Source organism: Aptenodytes patagonicus, chromosome 10 (assembly GCF_965638725.1).
Source record: "Aptenodytes patagonicus chromosome 10, bAptPat1.pri.cur, whole genome shotgun sequence".
Lineage (NCBI taxonomy): Eukaryota > Metazoa > Chordata > Aves > Sphenisciformes > Spheniscidae > Aptenodytes > Aptenodytes patagonicus.
Genome location: NC_134958.1, coordinates 10,692,968 through 10,719,094, shown reverse-complemented (window position 1 = coordinate 10,719,094; position 26,127 = coordinate 10,692,968). Strand labels below are relative to the sequence as shown.

Below are 26,127 nucleotides of genomic sequence, written 5' to 3'. Positions count from 1 at the left end.
TGGAAGGGAGTGGAGAAGGTTGAGATAGGAGCTATAGAAGTAAATCAGCGATTAGAAAGAAGGTTGAAATGTGACATGGGGATCTCGGCCTGTAAAAATTCTGTCACTTCGTCTTCCATCAGAATTGAATGATTTTCTAAAATGCGTGGTCTGATTCAGTCACAGTTGGTTGGGCTCCAGCCGGGGCTCGTAAAACACCTCAGTAAATGGTTTTGCTGTGTGTTTCCTGTCCAGGTTTGAATTGATGCGCATGTGCTGGCAGTACAATCCGAAAATGAGGCCCTCCTTCCTGGAAATAATCGGTAGCATTAAAGACGAGCTGGATCCAGCATTCAAAGAGGTCTCCTTCTTCTACAGTGAAGAGAACAAGCCTCCGGATACAGAGGAGCTTGACCTGGAGACTGAAAACATGGAGAGCATTCCTTTAGATCCCTCTTCCACCCTCCAACCCACTGACAAGCACTCAGGACACAAAGCCGAGAACGGCCCAGGCATGGTGGTCCTTCGGGCCAGCTTCGAGGAGAGACAGCCGTACGCACACATGAACGGGGGACGCAAGAATGAGAGGGCCTTACCGTTGCCCCAGTCTTCGGCCTGCTGATCCTTAGAACCAGAATCTCACAGAAATAAAACACAGAAAAACACATGCATTGGGGGAAGAAAGAAAGAAAATTACAATATATTCAAAAGCCTACTGTACCTCAGTGGATCTTCAGAACTGCCATAGCTGCACTTGGGAGAACCCTTTTTTCAGTAAACAAGTTACCGTATTTTTCTTTTTTCAATATGCAAGCAGATGTTTGTTTCAGTAAAGGACTCCATTCATGGGGCGCACAGTTGGCCTTTTAAAACTCTAATGTTAACACTTAATAGCAACAGAAAACTTGAGATCTGATGTCTCTCTCTCTCTCTCTCTCTCTCTCCTCTCTCTTCTCTCTCTTTCTTTCTGTCTCTCTCTTTGCTTCATAATGGGAAACATATCTGCGTGCAAATTCAACCGTACAGCACTTTTATCAGATCAAAGATATCGCAGGCCAGGTGGCTCCCCGGTACCCTTGCAAGCACCTGCCTAACACTGTAGGTCTTTATAAAACAAACAAACAAACAAAAAAACCACAAAAAAAAAAAATTAAAAAGACTGGATTTTTAATGTTGCTCTTTAATCTTTTTAGGAACACATAAAAGAATAAAAAAGGGCCATCATTCGTCCAAGGTTGTTACCATTTTCAACGCTGCCAAATTTTGCCAAAAAACTGAACTCTGTTTTTTGTTTTTGTTTTTTTTTTGTAGGCATGGAAGGAGCACAGTAATCAACTGCTCTGTTTAAAAGAGATCCTGACCAATACATTCTATTCAATCATACACTGGTATTTAAAAAAAAAAAAATTAAAAAAAATCAAATTGTCTAGATCTTTTTTCAAAACTGGACAAAATGTGATTTTTTTTTTTTCTTGTGATGGAGAAGATAAAAGGGATGGGGTAAAGAAACAGCCCTCCCTCCACCCCTATCCCCATCCCCATGAATTCTGGACAAAACTGGCAGTGGTGAGCTAAATAAACACGTGCATTTCGTACAAAAAAAAGTGAACCGCACGCCAAAAATGAAACATGAAAAACATGAAAATAACCGGCAGAGATCTCCATCGTTGCAGCCTGCCTTCCTTCACAGGCTTGCAAGGAAAAAAACACCTAGAAACACAAATTGGAGAAGACAAAAAAAAGCAGTAACCGGATTCAAGTATATGATGCTTTGTTGACCTTTTCCTCTTTATTATTAAGACTTCTCGAAGGGTCTTGCAGTTCTATGTTAGACCATGGATCATTTGCATACACATTGTCTTTTGTGTCACTTTTATAACTTTTTTACGGTTCAGATACTCATCTATATGTCTGTACAGAAAAAAGCTGCTATTTTTTTTGTTCTTTATCTTTGTGGATTTAATCTATGAAAACCTTCAGGTCTGCCCTCCTTCCCTTCCCTTCCCTCCCACTTCCAACAAATTTTCTTATGCTTTGTACTATAGTGTGTAACTTTTACTTCCTCCTTCCCAGTAACTGATACCTTTCATATGATTTGCCATGAACTGTTTAATGCCTTTTTATAAATACATTTCTTCCTTTTTTTTTTTTCCCCCCCATTAGTTGTTTTACAACATCTTGGCTGTGTGGGCTACAGGGCTTTTGAGGGGGATATGGAGAAAGAAGGGACACCCCGCACGGAAACACTCTAGCAGTGCTGTGGTGTGGTGTTTTTAAACCCCGGTTTTCCTTCCTTCCCACTAACCTCTGCCCAGACAGCATGTGAGTCTCTTACAGTGCAAGGCATGATACAAACTCAGGTCAGAAAAAAAGGTTAAATATTTAGTACATTCTTGTTCAGTGTTTATATTCATTGTTGTACAAGGGTCCTACCCCTCCTTCCCTCCCCGCTTGTTTTGGTTGTGGCACACATCCACCCGCCCATCCCCACACACACTCCCCACACAGACACATACACACTTTTTTTATTTTATTTGTTGGGTACAACAGCAGACACCAGGCTTTTGGGTCACTGATTTTTAAAAAGACTATTTTAACCCTTCTGCCCTGTGAATGAGAGCTATACCAGTTGCAGCTGGTGATGCCAGGCATTCTTAGGGTAGCCATCGAACACCTGGCTCCAGCAAACCCCAGCCCTTCGCCTTCCTAATGAGGAAGCCCTCAGGGAGGGCACGCTGGGCTGCACTTCGCACCCCTGGTTAAGCAAACCCAACCAAACCAAAACAAACCCACCACGCCATTTCCATGGGGCCGGGTGGAAAGCGCATAGCTGGGGCCAGTGGCTTGGCTAGCAAACAGTTAAGCATTGGCAGCTATGGAAACCTGCACAAGTACAAGCTTGTTGCTTAAATCGTAGACCAAACCTCAGAACAAAAGAAAATGAGTAAGCTTGTTTGTTCAGTTGCAGAAGCCTTGGTGAAAGGGGAAGGAGTGGGCCATCAGAAAGTCTACAACCAGGGAGTCATACCAGTTGCTCATCTTACGTTAGTTACAGCATCTAAGCCTTTGTTTAGCACTGATCCAACCAAATGATGGCAGTGAAGAGGTGGTTCTGGGATGGAAATGTTTAAATCTTTTTGAGTAAGAACAAAGAATTAAAATATACTGATTGCTAGTTTTGACTGGAGATTTTAAAAAGTTTGTAGTGCTTTTTGCTTGTGTAGTTTAGGTCCCATTATCTTCTCTTGCCTCTGTCCCATAGTTATTTTTCCCTTTTAAAAATGAAAAAGACAAAAAAGTTAATTAAGAAGGTATTCTATGTAGGATTTTTATTTATTTTTGTGATATCAGTTTAAATCACTGTAGAGATGCCCCATAATAAATTTAAATACTGAGATAAGGGTTTTTGAGTATGACAGGGGGACAGTTTTTGATTTTTTTTCAAACATTTATCTACCTCACTCTTATTTTTTTATATGTGTGTATATACAAAAAATACATCTCACATTTCTCAGCAGCCAATATATGCCGTTGATACTGGTAACCTCTCACTCCATATACCACATGCTCTAGGTTCTGGAGGGGAACAGTCACTGCCTGTCACAAAGGGTCACTTCAGAATATTTGCCTCAATTCCACGGAGTTTGTCCAGTTTTTTGGCTCAGATTCATGATTGTGAGGAGAAATCCAAGAGTTGTCTGAGTTAAGGTGACCATTCTTTAAGGAAGCGCGAAGGCTTTTTAATGTGCTGTCACAGCAGTCCTCAGGTCAGCAACAAAACACTGCGTGTTTAGATGAGCGGAGACGTAGCTGACCTGATACGAGGACTTCAAATTATGAGTATTTGATGAAATCTGTTAGAGAAGTCAATTGTTGACAATGTTTGAAGGTCCAGAGGAATTGCTAGCGTAAAGGGAATGGTCCTTCTATTTGTCCTGTAGAATGGGCTAAGTCATTCCTGCCAGTTTTCCCTCGGATACCACAAGCACCAAAAAGACATTTGGCTGAATCCTAAAAATAAATTGGCTCGTACAGCAATAGCACTGCTTTCTTGACCAAAAAAACAGTGAAAGAACCTGTCACGGGCTGCCTGACGATACTACTACTACATCGAGTTTACAGCTTTGGATCTTTGCTGCTTCTGTTTGATGAGAGCACTGATTTTTTTTCAAAACTAACGTTGAATTGATTTCTTTTAACGTGCCAGTAAAAAATCAGTTCCCTTTTCTTCCCCCGTTCATATGCTTCGTAACTGTGGATTCTGATGGACCACCCATCAAATTTTAACCGCCCTCTGACAGCGTGTAACTGGTTTACAAGCACACAGGACTAACACGAGCTTGCCATCAACTTGATGTATAATGTTTCTCTTTTTCCAACTCTGGCAGCTGTTCATGCAGGTGTTGGTTGTGGTATCTGAATAATGTGGTGCTTGGCTACTTCGAGTTGTACACGGCCTCTTGAATACACAGCGCTGTGGTTAAGTACTACAGAGTTTGACTTCGGAGGGAGCGCTTCTCTCTAGCCCTGAGAAACCAGCAAAATTTAAACATTTACGAGGTTGTTTTGGTTTTCCATTTTTTATTAGGTTCCGGTGACCTTTTGGTGCAGTGACTATTCCCCTCTCTTGCACATATTGATTACCACAACTGGAGATCCTCAGATCTTTCAGCTGGCTAGGAGGGTTTTGTTAAAACTGTCCAAGTTACTGGTTTTTATAATTGTGTGTAGGTGGTTTTAAAATGCATTAGGAAGAAACACTAATGACGTAGCACCCATCACGATAAACATTTCAAAAAGCACTTCAGTAGAAGACAGTCACGTGACATCACGTACGCACGCGTGATGACAGTCAGCTCTCCTGGACCAAACCACCTTCATGATACCATTGCGTTCTGTGTTTGCAATTCAAGCTTAATTCCTTTTTTGTTCTGTTTGTTTCCATAGCTTTTTTTGTTGTGTTTTGTGCATTTTGAATAGCTTTATTCACATTGGGTTTTTCATGCAGACTTCCCTTGGACAGTAAATCAAGTTGTTTGTGCATGTGAACAACTGAGAATTGATGTTGGCTTGATAGAGTCATAACATGGTTTGTAATGTTGTTCTTCCCTGAGACCACTGGCTTGTCTGGTATGGAAAATTTATTTAGAACTTCAGCTATGTTTGAATAAAGTTAAAGTAATCCACTTTGTTTATAAATTAAAAACAAAAGCCCACCCAGCCCTGAAAACCAGCGCTTTGACAAATGGTACCAAGATGTTTTAATGCAGTAGGATAACAAATTGGCATCACTGCAGGGAGCAGGTGGCTTTGTTTTTGGTGCTCGGCCACTGTTCTTACCTGACTCGCATTTCAAAGCTGCTCGGTGGCACAGAAGGTGGTTTGGTTGCAAAGGAACGTGGCTCCTACGTAAACAGAGGAGTGTCGGTGGGGTGGCACTGAGTAAGGCGCCCTTTTGGGGGAGCGGTAAACTAGACACAGAAGCCGAGCGTGATGGAAAGTGTGAGGCCAGCCTGTGTGCACCAAGTCTTTCTCAGCGTGATGCCTCTGCTCTTTAAAGCTGGTTCTAAGTGATGTATGATTCTAGGCATGTTCGCACTGATGCTCCTCTTGGTCTTTAAAAACAAAGGAAAGCAAGCCCAGTTTGCCCAGGACGACTGGTCACCAGACGGAACTGCTGTCAGGTCCTCTGGGAACTGCTGAGGGGTGTTCGGTACAGTCTGAGTCTAAGTGAACAACGCTCCTATTGTTGGTATAACTCCATACATATATATCTATATATACATATATATATCTGCATATGTATATCTATAATATAGATATATATATATTTAAACCCTTTCCATTCCATTAGTACAAGTAACACTTGTTTCCTGTTATTTTGTTTGTCAACCGTGTATTTAATCACTGGGCTGAAGAACAGTGGAGGAAGGAGCGAGGGAATCCACTCCTTACTAACCAGTGATAAAAGCCAGATATTGCAACTTAACCCACGAGTAGTTGTGCAGACAGGAATTCAAGAACAGTGTGTAGAAACAACACTAGTGGCCGGGGGTGCTGAAGATACAGAACTATAACCAGGCAGGAGGGCTTCAAAGGACACCTCAGTTCAGAAACTGGTTGCTCAGAGACGATGAAGGGCCTCTGAAATTGAGCGCGGCCAGGCAAATCAGAACTGCGAAATGTTTGTGTGGAGACGCACAAAATCGAAGGATACGGAAATGGGTATTTACAAAGACACAGGGCTTGGCAGAAGTTTGAGGTAGTTTCCTGAGCTTGGTATGTGGGACAGCGTCAGAGCTCAGGTATCACAATTCTGATCGTTGGTACTTGTGAATAAACCTCTGGACTTTCCAGCTGGAGCGGTAAATTTCATTGCCAAGAGTTAACGGTTGTTACCATCGGTCTGTATGAGTCGGTCTCAACTTACAGTTGGTCTGTTCCGCAAGTACCTTAAGACTATCACTAGTTTGTGTGTGTGCATGTGCGTGTGTTCATCTTTTTTTTTTTTGTATGTGTTTTGTTGATTAGTAACCATTAGCATTTTCAATAGGGCTTTAAGTCCAGTAGATTACGGGTAGTCAGTCGACGAAGATCTGGTTTACAAGAACTAATTAAATGTTTCATTGCATTTTGTAAGTACATAGAATAATTTTATAAAATGTTTGTAGTTTATAAATGCCTAAAATATAATTTAAGGGCACTTTTCTGTGTCTGTGTATGGGTGTGTCTGCACGTGATCAGGTTTTTTTTGATGGTACCAGTTTACTAGCTAGCTTTACAATATGCCAAAAAGGATCGCTAACTTGTCCAATTCACGGCTTGTCCCTCTCCCCCTACCCGCCCAAGCTTCGTGTCCCAGTATACAGCAGATGAATAAAGGAGGTGGGGAAATGTTCTGTATCTTCAGTATCCTGGTCTTCCAGAGCCCTCTGGTTGGGGTGGGATCATCTTAACTGGTCGTTTCACTTTACTGTCTAGGGCAGTTAACGTAATGGACTACAGGAACCTCACTGGTCGGGGAAACAGAACGGGTTTTGCTGCTACCCAGTCTCACTTGTGCTGTTCAGTACCTGCTTTACGGTGGCCATGTGGTTTGAAGGATGCGACTGCATAAGAGAAAGAGGGAAGATGGTTTTCATAATTAATGCTGAAGAACTATTTGCAGATTTCTTACCACTTTAAAAGTTTGTACGCAGCCTCTAAAGATGCCGAGCACCATTTGAAGCTTTGTTGAAAGGAGCAAGGCAGGGTCCCTATTTATTTTTATTTAAGAATGCTGAAGATCCCTTCCCCCTCACTCCCCCCAGATTTGACTAACCACGTTGCTGAAGGGTTCTGATGATTCAGATACTGTTTAAAAATCGGCTCTTCTGTTTTCTGAACCAGTGAGGCTTGAGATGAAAGGATTGGCCAGAGTTTGTCTACCTCTGGGACAAAAACAAAACTAGAAAGTGCTAAGGAATGGATGCAGTTGCAAATACAACATTTTCCAATTTTTCTTGTTTAAATTTTTTTAAGAGAAAATTAAACAACAACATGGCCAATTTATTACATAAAAAGACTTGCTGTGTATAAATTATTCCTAAAGAAATTCCTGTGTTTATATTAAAATGAATCAGTAGATTAAAAAAAAATTTCAAAATGTTTTTGTATATTCTGTTGTAAGAATTTATTCCTGTTATTGCGATATACTCGGGATTCTTTACATTATGAAAAGAAGAAACTTTGTCTATTTTGAATGGCTGAAGCTAAGGCTCCTTTAGTTTCTCTTACTCTGCTTTTTTCTAGTAGTTTCAGTACTACATGATTTAAGTTAAATAAAAGAATTCTGTATGCATTTGCCTGTTTCTGAATTTGTTGCTCCTTATGCGAAGCACGTACAGGTTGGAAAACTCAGAGTAAATCTCTGTTTTTCTTCTGCCCTTTTTGGCCACGTTTAATTGAACTCCTCTGGATAAATCTTACTAGAGGTCAGTACTGCCGTTATGTTGGCACGTACAATCAACAGTATTCGCATCCAGTGACACCGAGCTTGTGGACCCTTTCTCGATGGGACTTCGAGTCCCATTTTGCAGTAGGTAGCTCCCTTGAATAAGGTAAGCGGTTTGTTTTATTTATTTATTTATTCGAAGAAAACCCGCTTATTTGCCCTTACAGCAATCCAGAGGTGAGGATTCAGCCAGCCAGCACGTGCTTATCAGTTTTCTGTAACAGTCGTTGGAAAAGACAGTGGCAAGAAAACTAGAATTATCTTGGCGTTTCCAGTTGCTCCAACTCTTGTCATCAGAATGTTGACTGAAATAAGGCACGATGGTGGCCCAAAGCTCCACCAGCTGTCCGTGCTGTTGGGTTTGTCCGCTGTCCTTTTTACTGACGTGATGCTTGAGGAACGGGCTTTTGTTTCCCTGGAGAAATCCCAGGTGTCCGCATTAAGCTGCTGCTGCCCTGTTCTAGTGACTGTTTTTGAAAAATGCCTGCTAATTTTATCTCATCCTTGTCTGTCGTGGTGCTAGCAAGATGGTCAAGGGGAGCGTGCACTGGCGTTACCTGCGTGCTGCAGGGGAGGTGCTGTAAACCTCTGTCGTACCCAGCTTTCATGGCGCAGTCCTTCTGTACATAGCTCTGTTTGAGACGTGGAGGAGCCTGGCTTGGCAGGGGGGAAGCACGGAAGTGATCTGTCACTGTCCGATTCCAAGTTTTACAATTTGGGATGTCGCTTGGTTCCCGTTTTGTAACTGACATCATGTGCCACAGCACACAAAGGCACACAATGATTGCCTTTCTTGGGACAAGTTAGCTTTTTGATTTTGAGGCGTAAGTCCCTGAGTCGCCGTGACCTGTTCTACGGAAAGACTCTTGCCTTTGTGCTGTGCTCTGTGGAAGGACTACGGTGTTTTCCTCTGGGAGAGGCACTGAGCGTTTGGGTAAGTGGTGGTTCCGGGCAGTTGAGACCCAAATAATTACTAACAGCGTTACAGTTCCTGCTGGATTCCAGCTTGTTGTTTACTTTCTTTCAAGTCACTCTGGGTTCGCAGCCCATTCCTGATGGAGAAACCAGCATTTAGAGCAGGTCACTAAGAGAGAATTATAAAACTTAACGTAACAGGAACCCTATGTGTTTATATTTACTTTTTTTTATGTGGGCACTTTGTATGGCTGAACTATCTCTCTGCATTGGACAGGGCCCGAGGGGGACCTCTGTTACAGGCGTCCAATGCTGAACGTCCTTACGGCTGTAAGCATCCATCTTGGTTCAGCAAGTCTTTATTAATGTCTTTCTAACCATCAGAACTAGGATTAAGCATCGAAAATGTTTTAAGTCGAGATTCACGCTTTCTTAAATCTGAAGCAACCTTATCATTGTTAGCAATACAGACTGCCAATCACTCGTTTTTTCTCTCAAGCTTTTTATACACCAGAGAGAGATCTAAACAGTTGTTTGGGTTTTGTAAGGAAATTTCACTGAAAATAACATGGAATATAAAATCCTTCATGTAAGGTTTTTAAATACTCTTTAGATTTGCTTCATTTAAGAGAGTAAGGAATTGCATTCTAAGAAATCCTCGTTTTTTTTCTTACATGATCCATCTTACTGCCTTTCTTCCCCACACTGTTTCAACATTTCTAAGATAATCGTCTGCAATGCTTTTCCTAGAAGGTCTGCTGTTACCGATTTGGATAACGGGGGCACGTGGATGAAAGCTGCCCTTCCACTGCCATAGTACAGAGACGCGTAGTAGGTGTAATCACAGATATACCTGCAATATTAAGAACAAAACCAGAAACCTGAATTAAGGAACAGTAAACTTTGATTACATTTAAATGCTCTTTAAGTAGCCAAACCAGATCTGGTTTATGAAATTATTAAAAACAGATTTGCTTAGTGAATAAAGGAAATGCTGAAATAAACCAAGTGTGAGAAACAAATGTTCCTTATCTGATGGTTTGGTTTCTCAGACACCCACCCAGAGGGAACCTTAAATAAAAAAAATCACAAGACGTGCATTCCTTTCTAGGCTTCTATAAGCTGTGCGAGATGGGAAAGGTAACAGCCTACTGGAACTACAACTGCATAATACAGTTTTTTGTGTAAGTCATACAGTCTCACCATCTGTAGGGTTTTTTTGTCTTGTCACCTTTTAACTTGCAGGTGCAAACCCTGAAATTAAGGGCCAAAATTAGCTGATTTTTATTGTTTAAAATGAGATCATTTTCTGTGTTTTCCTTTTAAATGAAGACTAGCATAATAGAAAATTGCTTCAGTGCTACTGAAACACGTAATGAGATCACAGACATAATTCTAAAGGTACCTGTAATTGCTCTGTTCTTCAGTGTAGGTATTTGTATTTTGTATCCCTCCCAGTTGGGAAAAACAGATGAAAATCTGCTACTGGTCACTATTGCTTTCAGACTCCCTTAACAGCTCAGGTTTACTGGGGTTGTTAGTCACAGGGGGCGCTACGTTGAACCTTGTTTCTTTTATAATTTACAAATTATGGAAAAATATCTACTGGCTGCAGTTTGGCTGCAGTTTGTCATGAAGGCTGCTCTACATGAAATGTAGATTTATCCCATTTTCATACTTGCGCCCCTCTGAAGACTTTGCTTCAAAGTGATTTTGGTTGGAGGAAAAGTCATTGCAAAGATTCTTCAAGGTTAAATGAGCTGATTGAGTTACTTCTGCTTTTAATGCGAGACCCCAATGTGCAATGTTTACCTTCCCGCATCTCTGGAAAAGATGATATCAATCCCTTCCACTGAAATGTTTTTCCAGAGAGTCTTCATATTAATTGTAGATTCAATCTTTTCCGGGCCATCTAGCATGCAACAGCCACCTTCTGGGTGAAAACCACAAGCATCCATTTCTTGGTAGCCTTTGTTCTTCCCACACTGCTCAAGGATGATGATTGCTTTGGCGGATGAAGCCGGCCCAACGTGAACAGTAAGCTGTTTTTTCCCACCAGAGTGAATAACACGAAATTAAAAACGAGACCTGTTTTTTAAAAACATGTAATGCAATAGTGCCAAGCATTGTGTGAAATACTAGCTTCAAGGTAGGGAGTCTTGCTGTAGCTCATGCCTAAAGAAAACTTTGATAAGAGATTATAAATGAGAACAAAATTACGCTTTAGTTTGTTTTCGTTGTGTCTAGTCAGCTCAGGGCTTCAGAGCTGTGGTACTGTTTTTGCAATTTTTGGTGGTTTTTTTTTCCTTGTTCAGTGTGCAATTACGCTGTTTAAATGGCATGGGGTTAAAACAGATGACTAATTATTGTGTGCTCCAAATTTCAGTTTGAAACCTTTATCACAGTTTTAATAGTCACTTTCCAGAGTTGTCTGATGCACGTACTGCGCAGCACTCTTGGTGATCTTTTTAAAGCTCCACTCAGAATAATAATATTCATAAACGAAGGGGAAAAATGGTGTAACTTCCTAATCACTCACCAGTGGCTGAAGAGTTGTCCATATCATGAAGACTTGCTCCTTTGCTTTTTGGTAAACCACTGGCAGCTGCATGATACGGAGGTCTATGTTTTTACCAAGGCCTCTCTTGGACAGCTCCTGTGTTAATGAAAAACCACCATGGACTTGTAAGAGCGTTGGATTTCTCAGACTGTAATAAAGAAATCGGGCTGATCCAACTGAGAAAACATACGAAAGAGCAATGTAATGCTGTCTAAGCCCGTGGTTCCTAAACATTGGTCTGCCGTGAGATTCAGTTGTCTTGTGGTAGCTCTCCCTTTTTCAATCGAAAGAGACTAAAATGTGCTGACCAATTTCCTAATGTCACGTCCATGTGGAGCCATTGTCGTGTTTTCCAAAGGGATGCTCAGTCTCCAATGGGTGGGAGCGGTTATTGCTTAGGGACTGGTCCGTGGGGAACCATGAAATACAGGATCTCTCGGAAGGGGTCCGCACTTTAAAGCATCTAAATAGGCGCTGATACAGGTAAGAGCTGTTCCTCTGAAAAATCTAGTAGATAAACCTGCACTGTCAAGAGGCACAAATGAGGGAGAGTTCACATTAGCTGTCCACTCAAGTGACACGCGATCTGCTGGCTTGAACTGGTTCAGGTAAGCTCTGCTGGACGTGACTGTCAACGTGACGAAGGCCACATTTAGAATGGGTTTAATTTCTTCTTTGGTCTAGAACATGGTCCCCTAGTAAAAGGAAATGTCACTTATTGGGATGTTATTTCTCTGTCATTTACGTAGAGTTGAAATTCCACACGGGACCTTTTCCCAAAGGAAACAAAAATTACGCCCAGGATTGAGGCGAAAGAAACAGAGGTGCCCTTCAAAGCAGCAGACTGGCCAGATGGTTGGAAGGCGGTCTGGAGAATAAACGTCACGTGGAAATTACTTGAAATTATTTTGCCCGTGGAATAGGGCTAAAGTAGAAGGTAGGCTGCTGCAATGGCAGGATGCATAAGGAACGCATCTGAGGTAGAAAGCTTTGTCCCAGGAAAGTGAACTGGTGGTTGAAAATCCCTGTTGCATTTGAGTAGACCACTACCAAAGCAGGACACAGGTGAAGTTTCTAAGGTGGGGCATGGGCAAAAAGTCAGCAGCAGAGGTATGCGATTAGCCCAAGAAACCTGTAACTTTTTATTAAATGTCATTGTCTTCTCAAGCTTTCATTCCTTACTAAGGATTCTCAGGCGGATGAGGCCCACAGTTCTAAGCCATGCGAACTGGGAAATTTGCCCTTCAACACTGGCTTCCTATATAAACTGTTCCAATTTTCTTGTCAGCGGAAACATTGATTAGCTGTGCTCAATAAACTATTTGACACAAGCAAGGAAACAATGCCTGCAGGGAAGTAAACACATTTAGAGAACAGTGCCAGCCTTTTTTCCTCTGGGCGCTGACAGTCTTTGAGAGACCATTGCATCATCTTGCTTAAGAATGCTGTACTGTGTCTTAGCTTCCAAAAAATAAAACGCCAGCTGGTTCACAATTAGCATTTTCTTTTCTAAAGCATCTCTAATCTTAACATTTAATGAGATTCTTCCTTTTTATCTGTAAGGCTTAGAGGACTCGACTACCCGTAACGTTGGTACAGAATGTGGAGACCCAAAGTAAGTTGTTAGGCTGTTCTCCTCTCGTGCTCTCTGGATTGACATTCTGTTGTCACCATTTGTCATGGGAGAAACACGCAGAAATACTCTTGTGCAGGACAAAACCAGAAGCTGGCCAATAGCAAAGGGCTGAGAATTTGTGTCAAAGGAAGATGGTTTGCTATGTCCTAGGCAATTTCAGCATGTTGCCAATAATGCGTATTACTTCGTTGGCTGAGAATCCTAACCATGGGCTTATACCCCATTAGACCAGATGTTGTGCAAACATGGAACAAAAAAAAAAAGGTTGTTCCTTGCCTCAGCCAAGTCTCAGCCTTAACCAAAACCATTTTTGCATTTAAGGTGAGAGACTGAAGATGGCTGGAGGAGCATGACTGCATCTGGAAACTAGAGCTCACACTGGTGAGTTAATTCAGTAAACAAGTGCCTGTCTTTTGTAGTTGAAACAGCAAAGGAAACTTCAAAGGAGGACAAAAGCTTTGGAGGACATTTTTTGTGGGAGAAGTGGTTGAAAAGAAAGCGTGAAGATTCTTTGTTGGGAAGTTTTTCTAAAAGGGAAATTAAATCCAGCATTATCAGCTGATGACCTTGAGTTGTTGGTGAGTTGTGGTCATAGTCCCCGTCCACCGGAGTTCTGGCCCATGTTGTTACACAGCCCTCCCCCAAAGAGAAGTGATTTGCACAGAACAGTTGTGCTCCGATGTGGTGGTGGTGTGTCACATGGGGTGTTAGAAGCTTGAACTTTTAGAAAACTCCAGAAAATTTCAGTAAGTTTGCCTGAGTTTTCACTGATTTGGGTTGCCAGGAAGGGGGGGCGGGCAGGGGGCTGCACATGTTAATTTTGTGAACCTCATTCAAAAAGGCTTGTGTTGGCGCCGGAAGAAAACAGTAAGTTATCAGTTGACCCAGTCAGTCTGCAAGGATGTTGCAAACAAAGATTTTTTTGTTTGGTTGTTTGGTGGTTTTGGGTTTGGGTCTTTTTTTTAATCCTGCAGATACCTTCTTAAAGCTTTAGGGATGTAAGAAAGTTCCAGAACAGAAATGAAGGAACTAAATAGCAATGTCTTCTTAGTTTCATAGATGATGAAACTAAAGCAGAGAGGGAGAGAGACAGAGGGATTAAATGACAAATTTCCAAAGACCACGTGGTCAGTGGCAGGATGAAAAACTGCACTCAGAGATCTGATCCTCATCTCCCGATAGCAAACATAGTTCCCAGAAGCAGTTGGAAATGTGACCTGTTCTTTGCACTAACAGTTTAATTACTATGAATGTTGTCACTCAACTTAGATTTGTGCCCTATTAACTGGGGACTTTGACCTTGATGGTAGACTGCCCCGATAGGTTATTTAGCTGCCAAGTGCCAGACAGGAGTTTCTGGAGGAGACACAGAAACAGGGTCAGATCAAGGGTTATTAGTTGGGACCATCAATCTGTAATATGGAATAAATAATTTGGGGGATCTGGGATTCTGAGGGTCCCATGTGGTGCTGAAGAACTAACACATCATGGTAACTCAACGTGATCTGTCAGCAAATGCGGAGTAAATACTTGGTGGTGTTTTCCCTTAGAGACAATGTCCTGCGCTTCAGGAGTTAAAAGTGCTGCTGGTGGAGCTTTCGTGCGTATTTTAGGAGGGTATTTCAGGTGAGTGGAGTTATGAGAACCATGAAAAACTTAGTGAGACAGGTTTCTAAAAAAGAAGCTGTCTTTCTAGTGCTAGACAACCATGTTGGGCCATGTGACAGTGCCTATAAAAGCTCTGAAGCTTTTCTCGATGACCCTGAATTGACAGGTTCACCTGTACTTTCAGATCCATTTGACTATCCTTTTCCCTGAACACTCGAGGGCTACTTGCTGAGGAATGAGAACTCCGTGGATGCAATGCTGATGAATGCCTTGTGTGTGAGTCGTCTCGTGCTCTGATGAGAACTTGGGTTCATACAAAAACAAGGTACTCCTCACATTCTTCGAAAATTACAGTTTCATATTATAAATCAGGCAATGCGGGACAATGCACTGCTACACAGTATCAATAAGAAATCCAAGAATTCAGAACAAATACTCTTTCTAAACCAGCAGAAATAGAGATTTGGAGAGCTTTATTAACATTTATCATCCGATTCCAGGGGATTTCAGAAAATTGAAACTGGCTTATCCACCAAAAAGGTAGTAGTAAATAGTTCATTTGTAAGAGAAACAGTATCACACAACCATTTTTCTGAGTGCCCAGTGAGGGCATAGAAGGGATGCAACTATCGGAATGGGCTGTGTGCGCACTGGATCAATCTCTCAGCCTTCCTACAGCAAGAAAAGAGGTTCAGGAAAATGGCTGATGCCATCAGCAAGGCAGAGCGTAACAGCATCTTACAGAGAAGCTAGTAGCAGTGATCTTAAGGAAGCAGTTATGTGTAGGAGCAAGCATTGCTCACAGAAGTGAAGCCGTTGCTCTTTGGCAAAGACTCTATTTCAAAAAGCATGGAGGGCGAGGTTATGCTTTGAGAATTAGGACCTTGGGACTCCTGTTACCATGTATTTTTTGGATGCTTTTGGTGTGAGGACCCTTCTGGGATATGAACTCTTAAAATGACATGTGTCAGCATTACATCATCACTGAGGCTGCCATGGTATCCAGGCTTTTGTTAAGAACCCAGTTCATTTTGAGGTAGTAATTAGGATAGTTCTGGATAATGCTACAAAGGCATTAAGCCTGAGCAATCATATTTAGTAGCTCTCGTCTCGCTGCCCAGTACTTTCTTGAGGATGAGTTTGAGTGTGCTCTTGCTTGTTCTCAGAAAAGAGACTCGGCAGGGGGGCTTTATGTCACTTCAGTGATCCATGCAGGAAGCCCAAAGCCAAGACAGGATTACTTCCAGATGTAAATACTAAATTTTGCTGTATTTAATATATGTGCATAAGCTTCCTGAAGACCATAGGGCTACTCATGTGAACAAGACCAATGGAACAATACCATGAGATTGCTATTTAGTGTGGAGAAGCCTATCAACATTCAAAGTACTTCCAGATTTGCAGCAAATTTCCCTGAATTGTCTGGATTAACCACCTTTGCCAGGGAATAGGAAACCAAAGCAGCATCCCCAGTATGCATACAAATTAATTCCACACAGAGGGTGTCACATCAGAGGGAAACGGATTTGTTCTCCTCCATACACAAGGACTGACATCTGTTTCATTATGGAATGCTGTAGCCCTTGTTATATAACTTCCTGGCGTAGCCAGCGCATGGCATTGTTACAGAAAACTCATCTCATCGGTGCGTTTTCGCTTTAGGCTGTTTTGCTTGCAGATAAAGAACATGTTTTATTTTCAGCCAGAAGAGTATGAGCTTGCACCCAAAATTAGAACCAATAGGAATCAGGAAATAATGAGCAAGAACATTGTCAACTGACAAATATTTGTGGTGTGTGGCACATGTCAAGTTGGAGTTAAGATAATTTATGGGTCTCCTGTGTGGACTGGGGTGTGGAAAGGTATCACAGAAGTATTTTTGTTTCTTGTTAGCCTACAGGGATAACATCCCTCATGACTTTGAGTGGGTAATAGATTTATTTTTCTAAACACCAAGTTGCACTCAGCATTCTTCACCCAACAAAGCTAAAATAGAAAATATGTATAGGTTGGTGGAGTTGCTATAGCTTTGGTCTTTGGAAAAATAGACTAGCTCCTTGTTTTTCAATCATTTTGGCTTGACTGCATTTCATTTTCAAGACAGATCTTCAGTTGCTGTCACCAAAACTTGTAACACGGTTATAGTCCTGTAGAGCCATCATCTTTCTATCACTACTACTACTTTCTTATAGCTACCTTTTTCATTTCAGTGTCCCGAGGAATTAAGTATTTATGGGCTTATTTCAGTCTCCTTAATAGAACATAGTCCCCTCAGTTTGTTTTACGTGTCTTGCTTTCCATTTTTACCAGTATTATCTGTTGTTTCTTGCAGATATTGGGCCAATCTTCCAGTTCAGTTTTACTACCTTGACTGTTCCCCAACTAGTTTCAGATTTCATTGTTAACCTTCTTTCTACCTTGGAATTGCTAAGAACTTGTGTGAAAGACCCTCTCAAAATAACTCTGTTCATAAATACCTTATGAGAGTAACTGAACTCAAGGAAAGGCCATTGTCTGTGCTAGGGAGAATGAATGAACCTTGGATGTGACTTTTACACATGCTCAGCAAATCTCTGCAGCTGTTCCTACTGTTTGAACATATATACTATCACCTTTCACACTTTAGATTGAGGTAGAGTACTAGAGTACCAAACTAGTAAATTATTTCATTGTAGCAGACATACTCGTACATACAATGGTCGGGTATTTATTCTGTAAGGTATATTTAAAGAGAGAAGTTATGTTATTGTTAAAACTTAGGTAACATTTTAAAAACAAGTGATCCTGTTCCTGAAAAATAATCTATTTGTGGAAATTTTTGGTGTGTCCCAAGAAATGTGGGTTCACACAAACAATAATTTGAAAATAAACAATTGTGACGTAAAAGTTCATGCTGAAAGCCAGGTATCCAAACCATGTCTTTGTATCACCCAGCTAAATTTGTTCTAATACACATACTTAGGAAATAAGCAGAAATTTTCAAGACTCCATCTTAGACATGTTACTGCTAGTCAAGTTGTATGGAGGCGAAAGAAATCTGAATGACCTTGTTTTCAATTTTAACTGTAGAGTTCACTGTTATTTGAGAGAGGAAGCCAAAGCTGAGATGTGAAAACATACTTAGAATTGGCATGCTTTTGGTTTTGTGTTCCTGAAATACGCAGTGAGAATTCAATAGGCTACACTTGCATGAGAAGGAAGTCGCCTCACACAGACATGATGAGTTGTGGTATGAGATGATCTGTTTACTGAAGACAGAGAGAACCTGTGGCATATGCATTAGTTAGAGAGAAGGCTCCCTGGGTAAAAAAATACCCTTTTTAAAAATTAAGAATAATATTTTGAAACGTGCTTAAATAGCACAAAAAAAATTCTTGCAAATAAAATAATATTTCACTTCTTAATTATCCTCTTTCTTCCATGTTGGGAGTCTGCTCCATGAGGCACAATTCTGTTTAATGAGTCGTGAGAAATAACTTTCTTGAAGGGAATGGAAAGCCTGAAAACAGTTTGTATTGGGATCTCCACAAAATAAAACACCTCCCTCCCTTTTTTTTTTTTATGCTTACCTTTACTGCTTCCCAGCTAGAATTAACCAGGTATTGTCTAAAGGGACCAAAACCTGAAAAGAAAGAAAGGTGCTTTTAACCTATGCTTGCTCTGCAATTGTAGATTAGGTGCTGACATGTATGCATACACATATTTGTTCTTTATCTTCATACTTTTGGTTATGGAGATTGAGTTTTTTAGATAGGATTTAGCCTTTATAACACTTAAAGGAATAGGACGTTCATTTTTTATATGCACTGATACAAGAACTAATCCTGCAATCTTTATTCATGTCAAGGTTTTCTTATGAGATAGCCTTAACTGAAGCTGGTAAATGTACTGGAGCCAATAGGACAGACCATGTAAATGATGATTTTGGGCAAGGATCACCATCCATAGAGATACCACTACTAAAAGATCTGGTGTTACATGCTCCCAGGTCACGGTCAATGTACTATTCTTATTGTTAAAGCTCATGAAGATGAAGATATGCATATTTAATGAAAATGTTTGAAAGAGTAAAATTTTATTTCATTTGTAATTTTTTTTTAAATCCCAAATAATGAAAACTTAAGTTTTCTGTCAGGGAAAATGTGCTTTTTGTGGTGCTGGATAAAATCTCTTCCTTCATTTTTTTCCCCACAGGAAAAGAGAGGAGGAAAGGGAAAGGACTCTTTGAATCCATAGTAGTACATTTAATTTTATGCATCCTCTTTTGTGAAAGACTTTTTTTAAATAAAAAGAAAAAAAAAATTTTTAGCTAGATGGGCATTTTGTCATGAAAAAGTTTGATGGAAAACTCCCACTATCTTTATTAATTTCAATTACTCTTCTCAATCCAGAGTGTTGCCAAGTCTTAGATACTGGGTGGCAGGAAAATGAGTTTGTGAAATGGTTTTAATGCTGTAACTCTTAAATATTTAAAAATCCTTAAATGGACAAATAAATACTTGACAGCATATGATTGCTATTTTGCCCAGTGAAAGGTACTTGTATGTGGGGACAATTAAGCCTAAATGCAGGCTTATGATAGCTTAATTAATGCTAGACTTTAAGCATTTCTTAATTTGTTAATACTTATTTCATAACTGCTCGGTCTTTTCTCTTTAATATTATGAAAAGCTTGATGGTGCTAATATTTTTGGCAATGTTTTTCCCAGGTTTAAGTTTGTCCTATGGGAAGGGAACAGGGGAAATAGTACTCATTGCACATTAACAGGAAACAGAAAACCTCACTGGTCCCACTCTGCTTTCAGAGCAAAATTAGGTTGGCACCTACTCCATTTTGAAGCTGTGGTTGTTGTGCATGTTTCTGTACATGTGTGTGCAGAACTGCAGAATTATAGTAGAGTTATTAAATGGCTCACGATGAAATACATGCATCTCAGTGGTGGCCATAAGAAACAACTGCTTAGGATAAAATTGTTCTATGAAAAGAAATGACTAAATGTAAGAGAGTTTTACAGTACTGAAATACCTGCAACAACTTGGAGAGCTAACTGGCTGAATATTATTAGGCAATATGTAATAAACTGGGCTCACTGCCAGCAGGTTTATATTATGAGCAGGTGAAAATGTGACAGAGGCATGCTGTGATAATCTCTGTAATAGCTTAAAGATGCACCTGTGTCTTTAACAGGACACACTAGTCTAAAACTATTTGAACAAGTAGACTTCTGCACCTAAATGGCATCTAAGGGGAGGAAAAAACTAATAAGGTGCTAAGAAGTGTGTCCAACAAGGGTATGTGCCATAAATGTCATAGGAGAGAACCAGATTGTCAGCCTTTTAAGAGGTTAGCAAATTCCTCTTGCTCTATTCTGCACTCCCATTCAGTTCAACTGCAGTTATGTCTAGAGCAAGCCAAACTAGTTCTGCCCATCTTGCAGCTATTAAAAAAAAAAAAAGTGTTTAATTGAAAACAGCAAGATGCAAATCTCTTTGATGTAGCTTCAACCTCATTCCTATGTCCTCAGATGACCTGCAGTGGAAAATTATACAGTAACTCACATGTCAAGATATGTGTAATGATTGCCTTTAGATGAGCCAGTGGCAACAAGAGGAATAGAGAGTAGCAGCATTTCTTAAGAGCTTTAACCTTTTAAAGCTCAGAAGTCTCTAGCTGGTGGTTCTGCCACTGTGATTCAGCGGTAGTTATAGCCAGCAAGAGACACTCCAAATTTGGTCCCTTGTGCTGCATGTTCAGGCATGCTCCTTTGGTATATTTAAATTTAATGGTCTAGTTTAGTAGTGATGAGGCAGCATCTCCGGTTGAAATCTCCCTTACCTTGCCATGAAACTGAGACCCTGAAACTTGCCATGTGTTGCTCTAATTCTGGATGCTGACTATGTGACATTGTGATGCAACCTGGTTTTCTTGCTTCAGAGCTCCTTTTGGGTAAGCTTTATCTAATACTAGCCTGCACTGCCTTGAGCTATGTGGTTTGGATCAGAGAGAATGTCAACAAAGATTAAAACATGGAGAGAATGAACAACAAACCAAACTGGATGGCAGTACAGAGGGCAGACTGCAGTCTGTTTCCTCTGACATGCATCTGATTTTCTTAGGAAGGCACAGCAGCAAGTTATTTTCCATTTGGAATTGTTAGTATGACCATTTGCTACTGATTTTCCCTCCAGGGAACTGTTTATGACAAAGATCAAGCATGTGTGCATACCATCTCTAGCTAAAAGAATAGAATAAAAATCTTACCAGTTACAACCACAGTGTTGGAATTTGAATCCATGAAATCTTCTATGCTCCAGAAGGTAAAACCTTGTTGTCTTTCAGTTCCAAACAGTATTATAATTCACGTATCTGTGGCAAATGTCTTCATTTGGGGCACCTTTTTTTCTTCAAACTGTGATGTGTCTGGATTCACATGACAGGGATGATTTGTGATTCATGTAACTTTCAAAGCAAAAATTGTTATGTCTCTGTGTTAAAGATAGAAGTCTGACTGACCAGCTGACTGACTGGGACTGCCCCGAACTCCTTTTCCTTTCTTCAGGCATGCAATAGTATTTAGGAAGAACAAGAAAGGCTTAAAGAAACTTCTTGCAAAATATCCAGCAATATTTTTCATCAGAAACCTGTTTATGTACAACTAAACAGAAAACTAATTGAATCAATTTTATTATATCTCTGTGGATATTCTATTTTTAGCACAGTTGTAATTCACTTTAATCGTGAGGAATGACTCAACTACAAAAACATATCTGTCCATTTCCACTGATCTTAGACTTTTTCTCACTAACTTAAAGAACTCAGGGGTAACTTTGCTGTTCCTTTTCACAGCAGTTATCTAATTTACTAACCTTGATCTTTATCTCATGCTCTTTATTAGAGTCCAAGCACCTTATACTTTTAAAACCAAACACCCATAGGAAAATGTATGTATTTGCTAAACCAAAACATTTACTTAGTAATATCCTTGAATAGGCAACATGCTAAAAAAAAAAATCTCACTCCAACTTGCAAGGTCAAAGGAACTCTAGAAGCTGAGTTACAGCTTGCCGAAACTGCTGAGTTTAATAGCTGGTCTGTCTTCATTAAACTACAGCATGAGAACCAATAGGGGGCCTGGAATGAAAACATATGCACATTGTCACTGCCCAAAACAAAAGCATATGAAAGTTCTCTTGGGAATTATAACTATGTGGGCAGAGGGTTTCGCTGGGTCTTGTTTTGAGTAGGAAGTGTATGTGTGTGCGTGTGTGAGAGAGAGAGAGAGAGGGAGGGGAGAAATATGCTAAGAATAGAAAGCCACTATATAATCTCAAGAGAGATGGTAATTGTGAGACCTTAAGGGGGGGAAAAAAAAAAATCCCTGAAGAAATCTCTTGGATTGGGTGGTGGCTGAATGAGGTTTGGAGCTATGAGCTGTGTCTGTCATTTAAATCCTCCTGTGCTGAGACACAAAGAAATTTGTGGATTCTTTTAAATAAAAAGACCCTGATTTCACCATCCATTTCTTCCCCTGACTAATACAACTTGCAAACTTAACTTTTGCTAGCTGCTGAGGCTGAAGAAGCAGCTAATACAGTAAACACAGAACTCTCTGCAGCTTTAAGTAAGGCAAAATCTGCCACTGACATCAGTGAATTACATCTAAAATGCTACAGTCTTTCATTCTCCTCTGTCAATTAAGATTTTTATCAATTAATTTTTCTGTGTGACCAGTTAGTAAAACTCTTCCTATGATACTGAACAGGACAATGACATACCAGTCTTCTCATAGTTATTTCCGATTTGTGGGGTTTTTTTAAAGAAAAAAATTGATAGATATTATCAATTAAGAAAAAAAAATCTAACTACAGGTGGTCTAATGAACAGAGCATATTCAAGGAATAAAGCAATATTTAAGGTCTATAGTTACTTAATTTCCTGCATGAGAAATTATGTGTTTTGTTTGGGACATTATAGCTGTTTTATAGTTACATATGAAGGGTATTGCTTGAATGCTGTAAAATACTAGGTATTTTATTAGGTATTCTTGCATAGCGTAGATATAAGTCTATTAGATCCATGTAGTCTAAAACAACTGGTATTATCTGTTCGGACTGTAGTACTAGTTGTCAAAGTTTTCACAACTGGCAAAAGAGAGTAGAAAAAGTATAGACCAAGGAAGATTATTTCACTAATCCTTTATGAAGAAGCTGATAGAAATTTGCGGGGGGAAAAACCCGAAGACCCTTTTTAATGACTCATCAGTTAAGTATTGTCTTCAACAGTTAAGTTAGTCCCTTTCCCTAAGTAGAGGTTTGCTGATTTGGTAGTAAAGATTTCAAGACCTTTCCAGTGTTGTTACATGCTTGTGCAAATGCGGGAGGAATGCTCGTGGTTTGAATAAACCAGGAATCTGAAGTGCACTGAAATTATTTTTGCACTGATTTAATTGATTGCTTCTGTTCCCAAGCTTTATGTGCATGGTAGTATACTTGGAGGAATAATGCATGTATTGCAGCTGCATTACATTTCTGTAACAAGCAGAAAATAAAGGATATGGTAGCTTCAAAAAAAAAAAAAAAAAAATCTTTCGGTTAGGTCTAAGTTCTACGGAGAATTTTATTCAGAAATGAAACCTTTTCTTTCCTCTAACATTTCTTCAGCTGAAGTCGAAGCGACTCTTGAAATTTTTGTGAAAATATGATTGTAACTTTAATATTAGCACTCATGTGTATATGTGCCCATAACAGATACCCAAGTCAGTGGATATTTGAGGTCTGTGCAAATTAATCTCCCCATCCATAATTAAGAAACCAAGCCCTGGATATTTGAAGGCAAGTCACAGAGACAGCTGACTCAGCTGAACACTGGTTGTTTTTCTTCTTGCTATACACAAATGTGATTGGCATGGCACTTATCTTGAGGTAAAGAGGAAACAGAAGCAACTCAACTATGAAAGCCCTGGTTATCACCTTGAATATTTTTCTGTACAGTTGTCTGATACATTTAAAAATTATTTGAACTGCTGAGTAAGAGAAAAATGTATTTTCTGCAAATGCATTCTGACCACATTGCAGAACTTCCAGAACACTGCTCGAATAGCTTTTTAGTACTGACGGTAACAAGAACTGAATATGGCCCTTCGTTTAGAAACAGCTCTTTAATTTTTATCTCTTTTATTATTACTTACATATAGATTTTTTTATTTCTTGTTATTGGCAGGCACTGACCAATGTTTTAAACTGTTAAGTGTTTAATATATTCCAATTTTTATCTCAGCTGTTCAACATTTAATGAGAGGAGGGAGAAATCAAGCTGTTATGCTATTTAACATTAAACTATAATGGGACTTTAAATAGAAATTTAAGGATCTAACACTGTATTTCTTTTCCATTCTAATAAAAATAAATGATCCTCAGGAAAGACGGAAGCTAGTCTTTAGGTAGATGGAATGCAATGTCACAAAAAGAGAGGAGACAAACATTTCAGTGTAAAGCTCACTGTTCCCTGTGGACCAGTGCCTCTTCTCTAACAACCTTCATGGAAATGGTAAATGGAAAAATGTAATAGCAATTTCATTTACCTTTTTTTGGATAGAAAGCGTTATATATTTTATGTTGTTGCCTTATTTATATTAGTTCTTCTGCAGTCGATGCCATTGGTATATACCCAGTGCTTAGCAATAATGGAAAAAATGGAAATTGTATATAATTTAAATGTAGCCAAGCTGTTGGGTGGCTGTTATAATGTCAGTTCTGGTCATCTTGCAGTATTAGCAAAACTAACTTGTGTATGGACAGATTTTTTAAATTTTATTTTTAATTGTTTATAATAGTTTAATGCAGGGAGAAAGTACTTTAGCAAGAGAGCATGCAACTCATGATCAATGGGTTGCTTTTGTTCAGGCATCATTTGCCATGCACAAAGAGACTCTGCAAGCAGGATACACACAATTTAAGTAATTATTTATCGGCTAATATGCAAAATAGATAGCTAGGACTAACAGATTACTAGGCTAAACATGCTTACCACTCCTGATAAGAAAACTGACGAGTCTTAGCTGGCCAGGATATTTTCAACATGCTGGGGAAAGTTGGTCTCTACCATTTGTTGGTATGGGCTGATCCTCAGCATTACTGAGTTATCTTTTTTCTGTTTTTCTTTCTTTCTGTATCTTTTCTCTTGAACCTTTCACCAGCTAACTACTGTCATCCCAACAACAACGCTTCTGTGACTTTACCTTCTTGTCTTTCATGGCTTTAGCTCATGTACTTTCTCATAGCTTAACAATTTTCTCAGTAAAACTCAGGCAAGGTCACATGGCAGTGCTGCATCAAACTAGGCCTTGGACCATGGCACAGCCAAACCTCTGGGCTGAGTGTGACATGGGGAGTGGTGGAGGGTACAAAGCTTCAAGTGATCACGAGAACGTGCTGAAATCCACTGATGTGCTGTAAAGCGTGGTTGTGTGACAGCTGCTATTTTGAGAGCATCAGTGTATGGGCTGAGATCGCTTTGTCCTGTTGAGGAAAGAAAATACAAATCTACTTTAGTATGTGTTTTAAACCATTTGAAAGGAGGAGCAACCTTAGGGAGTTTTTGGTCACTGTGCTGATAGGCAATAGAGTACATAACAATAATGTGAAGCACTCAAGAAGCTGTTTTGAAACCTTGCCTCCAGGTCACAGCGGTGTTCCTGGATGGTGTAAGGGCAAAGGTAAGTTTGTTTCTGTGCATACTGTTATTTCCATGTACTTTTCTCTTCATGTTTTTTACTTTGATACTTGTGTCTGCGATTTTAGAAATAAGCCATTGTACACCTGTGGTAGGAAGGCTTCCAGGAGTCAACACCTGGATCCTACTTTCTAATTTTGACAACTCTGTCTTCATTTTAATCTCTGTACCTCAATTTTACGGTTTGTAATAATGAACAGCAGGCCCCTTGCCTAGGTTTTCCAAAAGTCCCTTTCATATTGACAATGATCACTGCAGTACATGGCTGAAGAATGCTATAAAAATGTCACTTTTGTACTTATTTTCCCTCATAAACCTTCTTCCTTTGCCACTTGAGTTTAAAGAAACTGGTGTTAGCTCTATGGTTTGTCATTCTGGGCCTTTTAAATGAAGACTTTGTAAGTTGTGTTCAGAGTTTTATAAGTTAAGACGCACTCCTGGGCTGGCACTTGCTGAAGGCCGGGCCTTGCCGGCGGAGCATGAGGGCTGCCCTCCCAGCCTGCGGCCACCTTGCCGGGAGCTTGCAGCCAGCCTCCCCTCGCCTCTCCAGCCTTCGCTCCTACAGAAACTTCGCCAGACTGTTTACCGTCACCTCCCCCGTCCTTTTGTTTCCCCAGCCGCCCACGACCGCCATACCCGCCTTCCGACGGCCGCTTTTCCTGTCAGCCGAGCCCCGGCCCGCCCCTCCGGGCCTGCCCTCCACG

General features: G+C 40.2%; 2 protein-coding genes across 4 annotated transcripts in view; one reads left to right on the top strand and one right to left on the bottom strand.

Moving 5' to 3' along the window:
- Positions 1-7,819, top strand: part of IGF1R (insulin like growth factor 1 receptor) — a 198,232-nt gene extending 190,413 nt beyond the window's left edge. For both annotated transcript variants that reach the window (XM_076347994.1, XM_076347993.1), the window contains exon 21: positions 235-7,819. In XM_076347994.1, the coding sequence (XP_076204109.1) occupies positions 235-601 (367 nt within the window). In that variant the 3' untranslated portion in view covers positions 602-7,819. The remainder of the gene's footprint in view (positions 1-234) is intronic.
- On the bottom strand, positions 7,812-26,127 carry PGPEP1L (pyroglutamyl-peptidase I like). Of its 2 annotated transcripts, none has more exons than XM_076347998.1 (8): positions 26,060-26,127; positions 24,719-25,209; positions 20,954-21,112; positions 18,261-18,313; positions 11,427-11,543; positions 10,700-10,929; positions 9,562-9,740; positions 7,812-9,024 (listed from the first exon to the last, which is right to left on the bottom strand). In XM_076347998.1, the coding sequence occupies exons 3-7, from the start codon at positions 20,985-20,987 to the stop codon at positions 9,572-9,574; spliced, it is 603 nt and encodes a 200-aa protein (XP_076204113.1). In that variant the 5' UTR covers positions 20,988-21,112; positions 24,719-25,209; positions 26,060-26,127; the 3' UTR covers positions 7,812-9,024; positions 9,562-9,571. The 2 variants fall into 2 exon arrangements, with proteins under 2 accessions (XP_076204113.1, XP_076204114.1); XM_076347999.1 differs by having other exon boundaries at positions 24,930-25,209.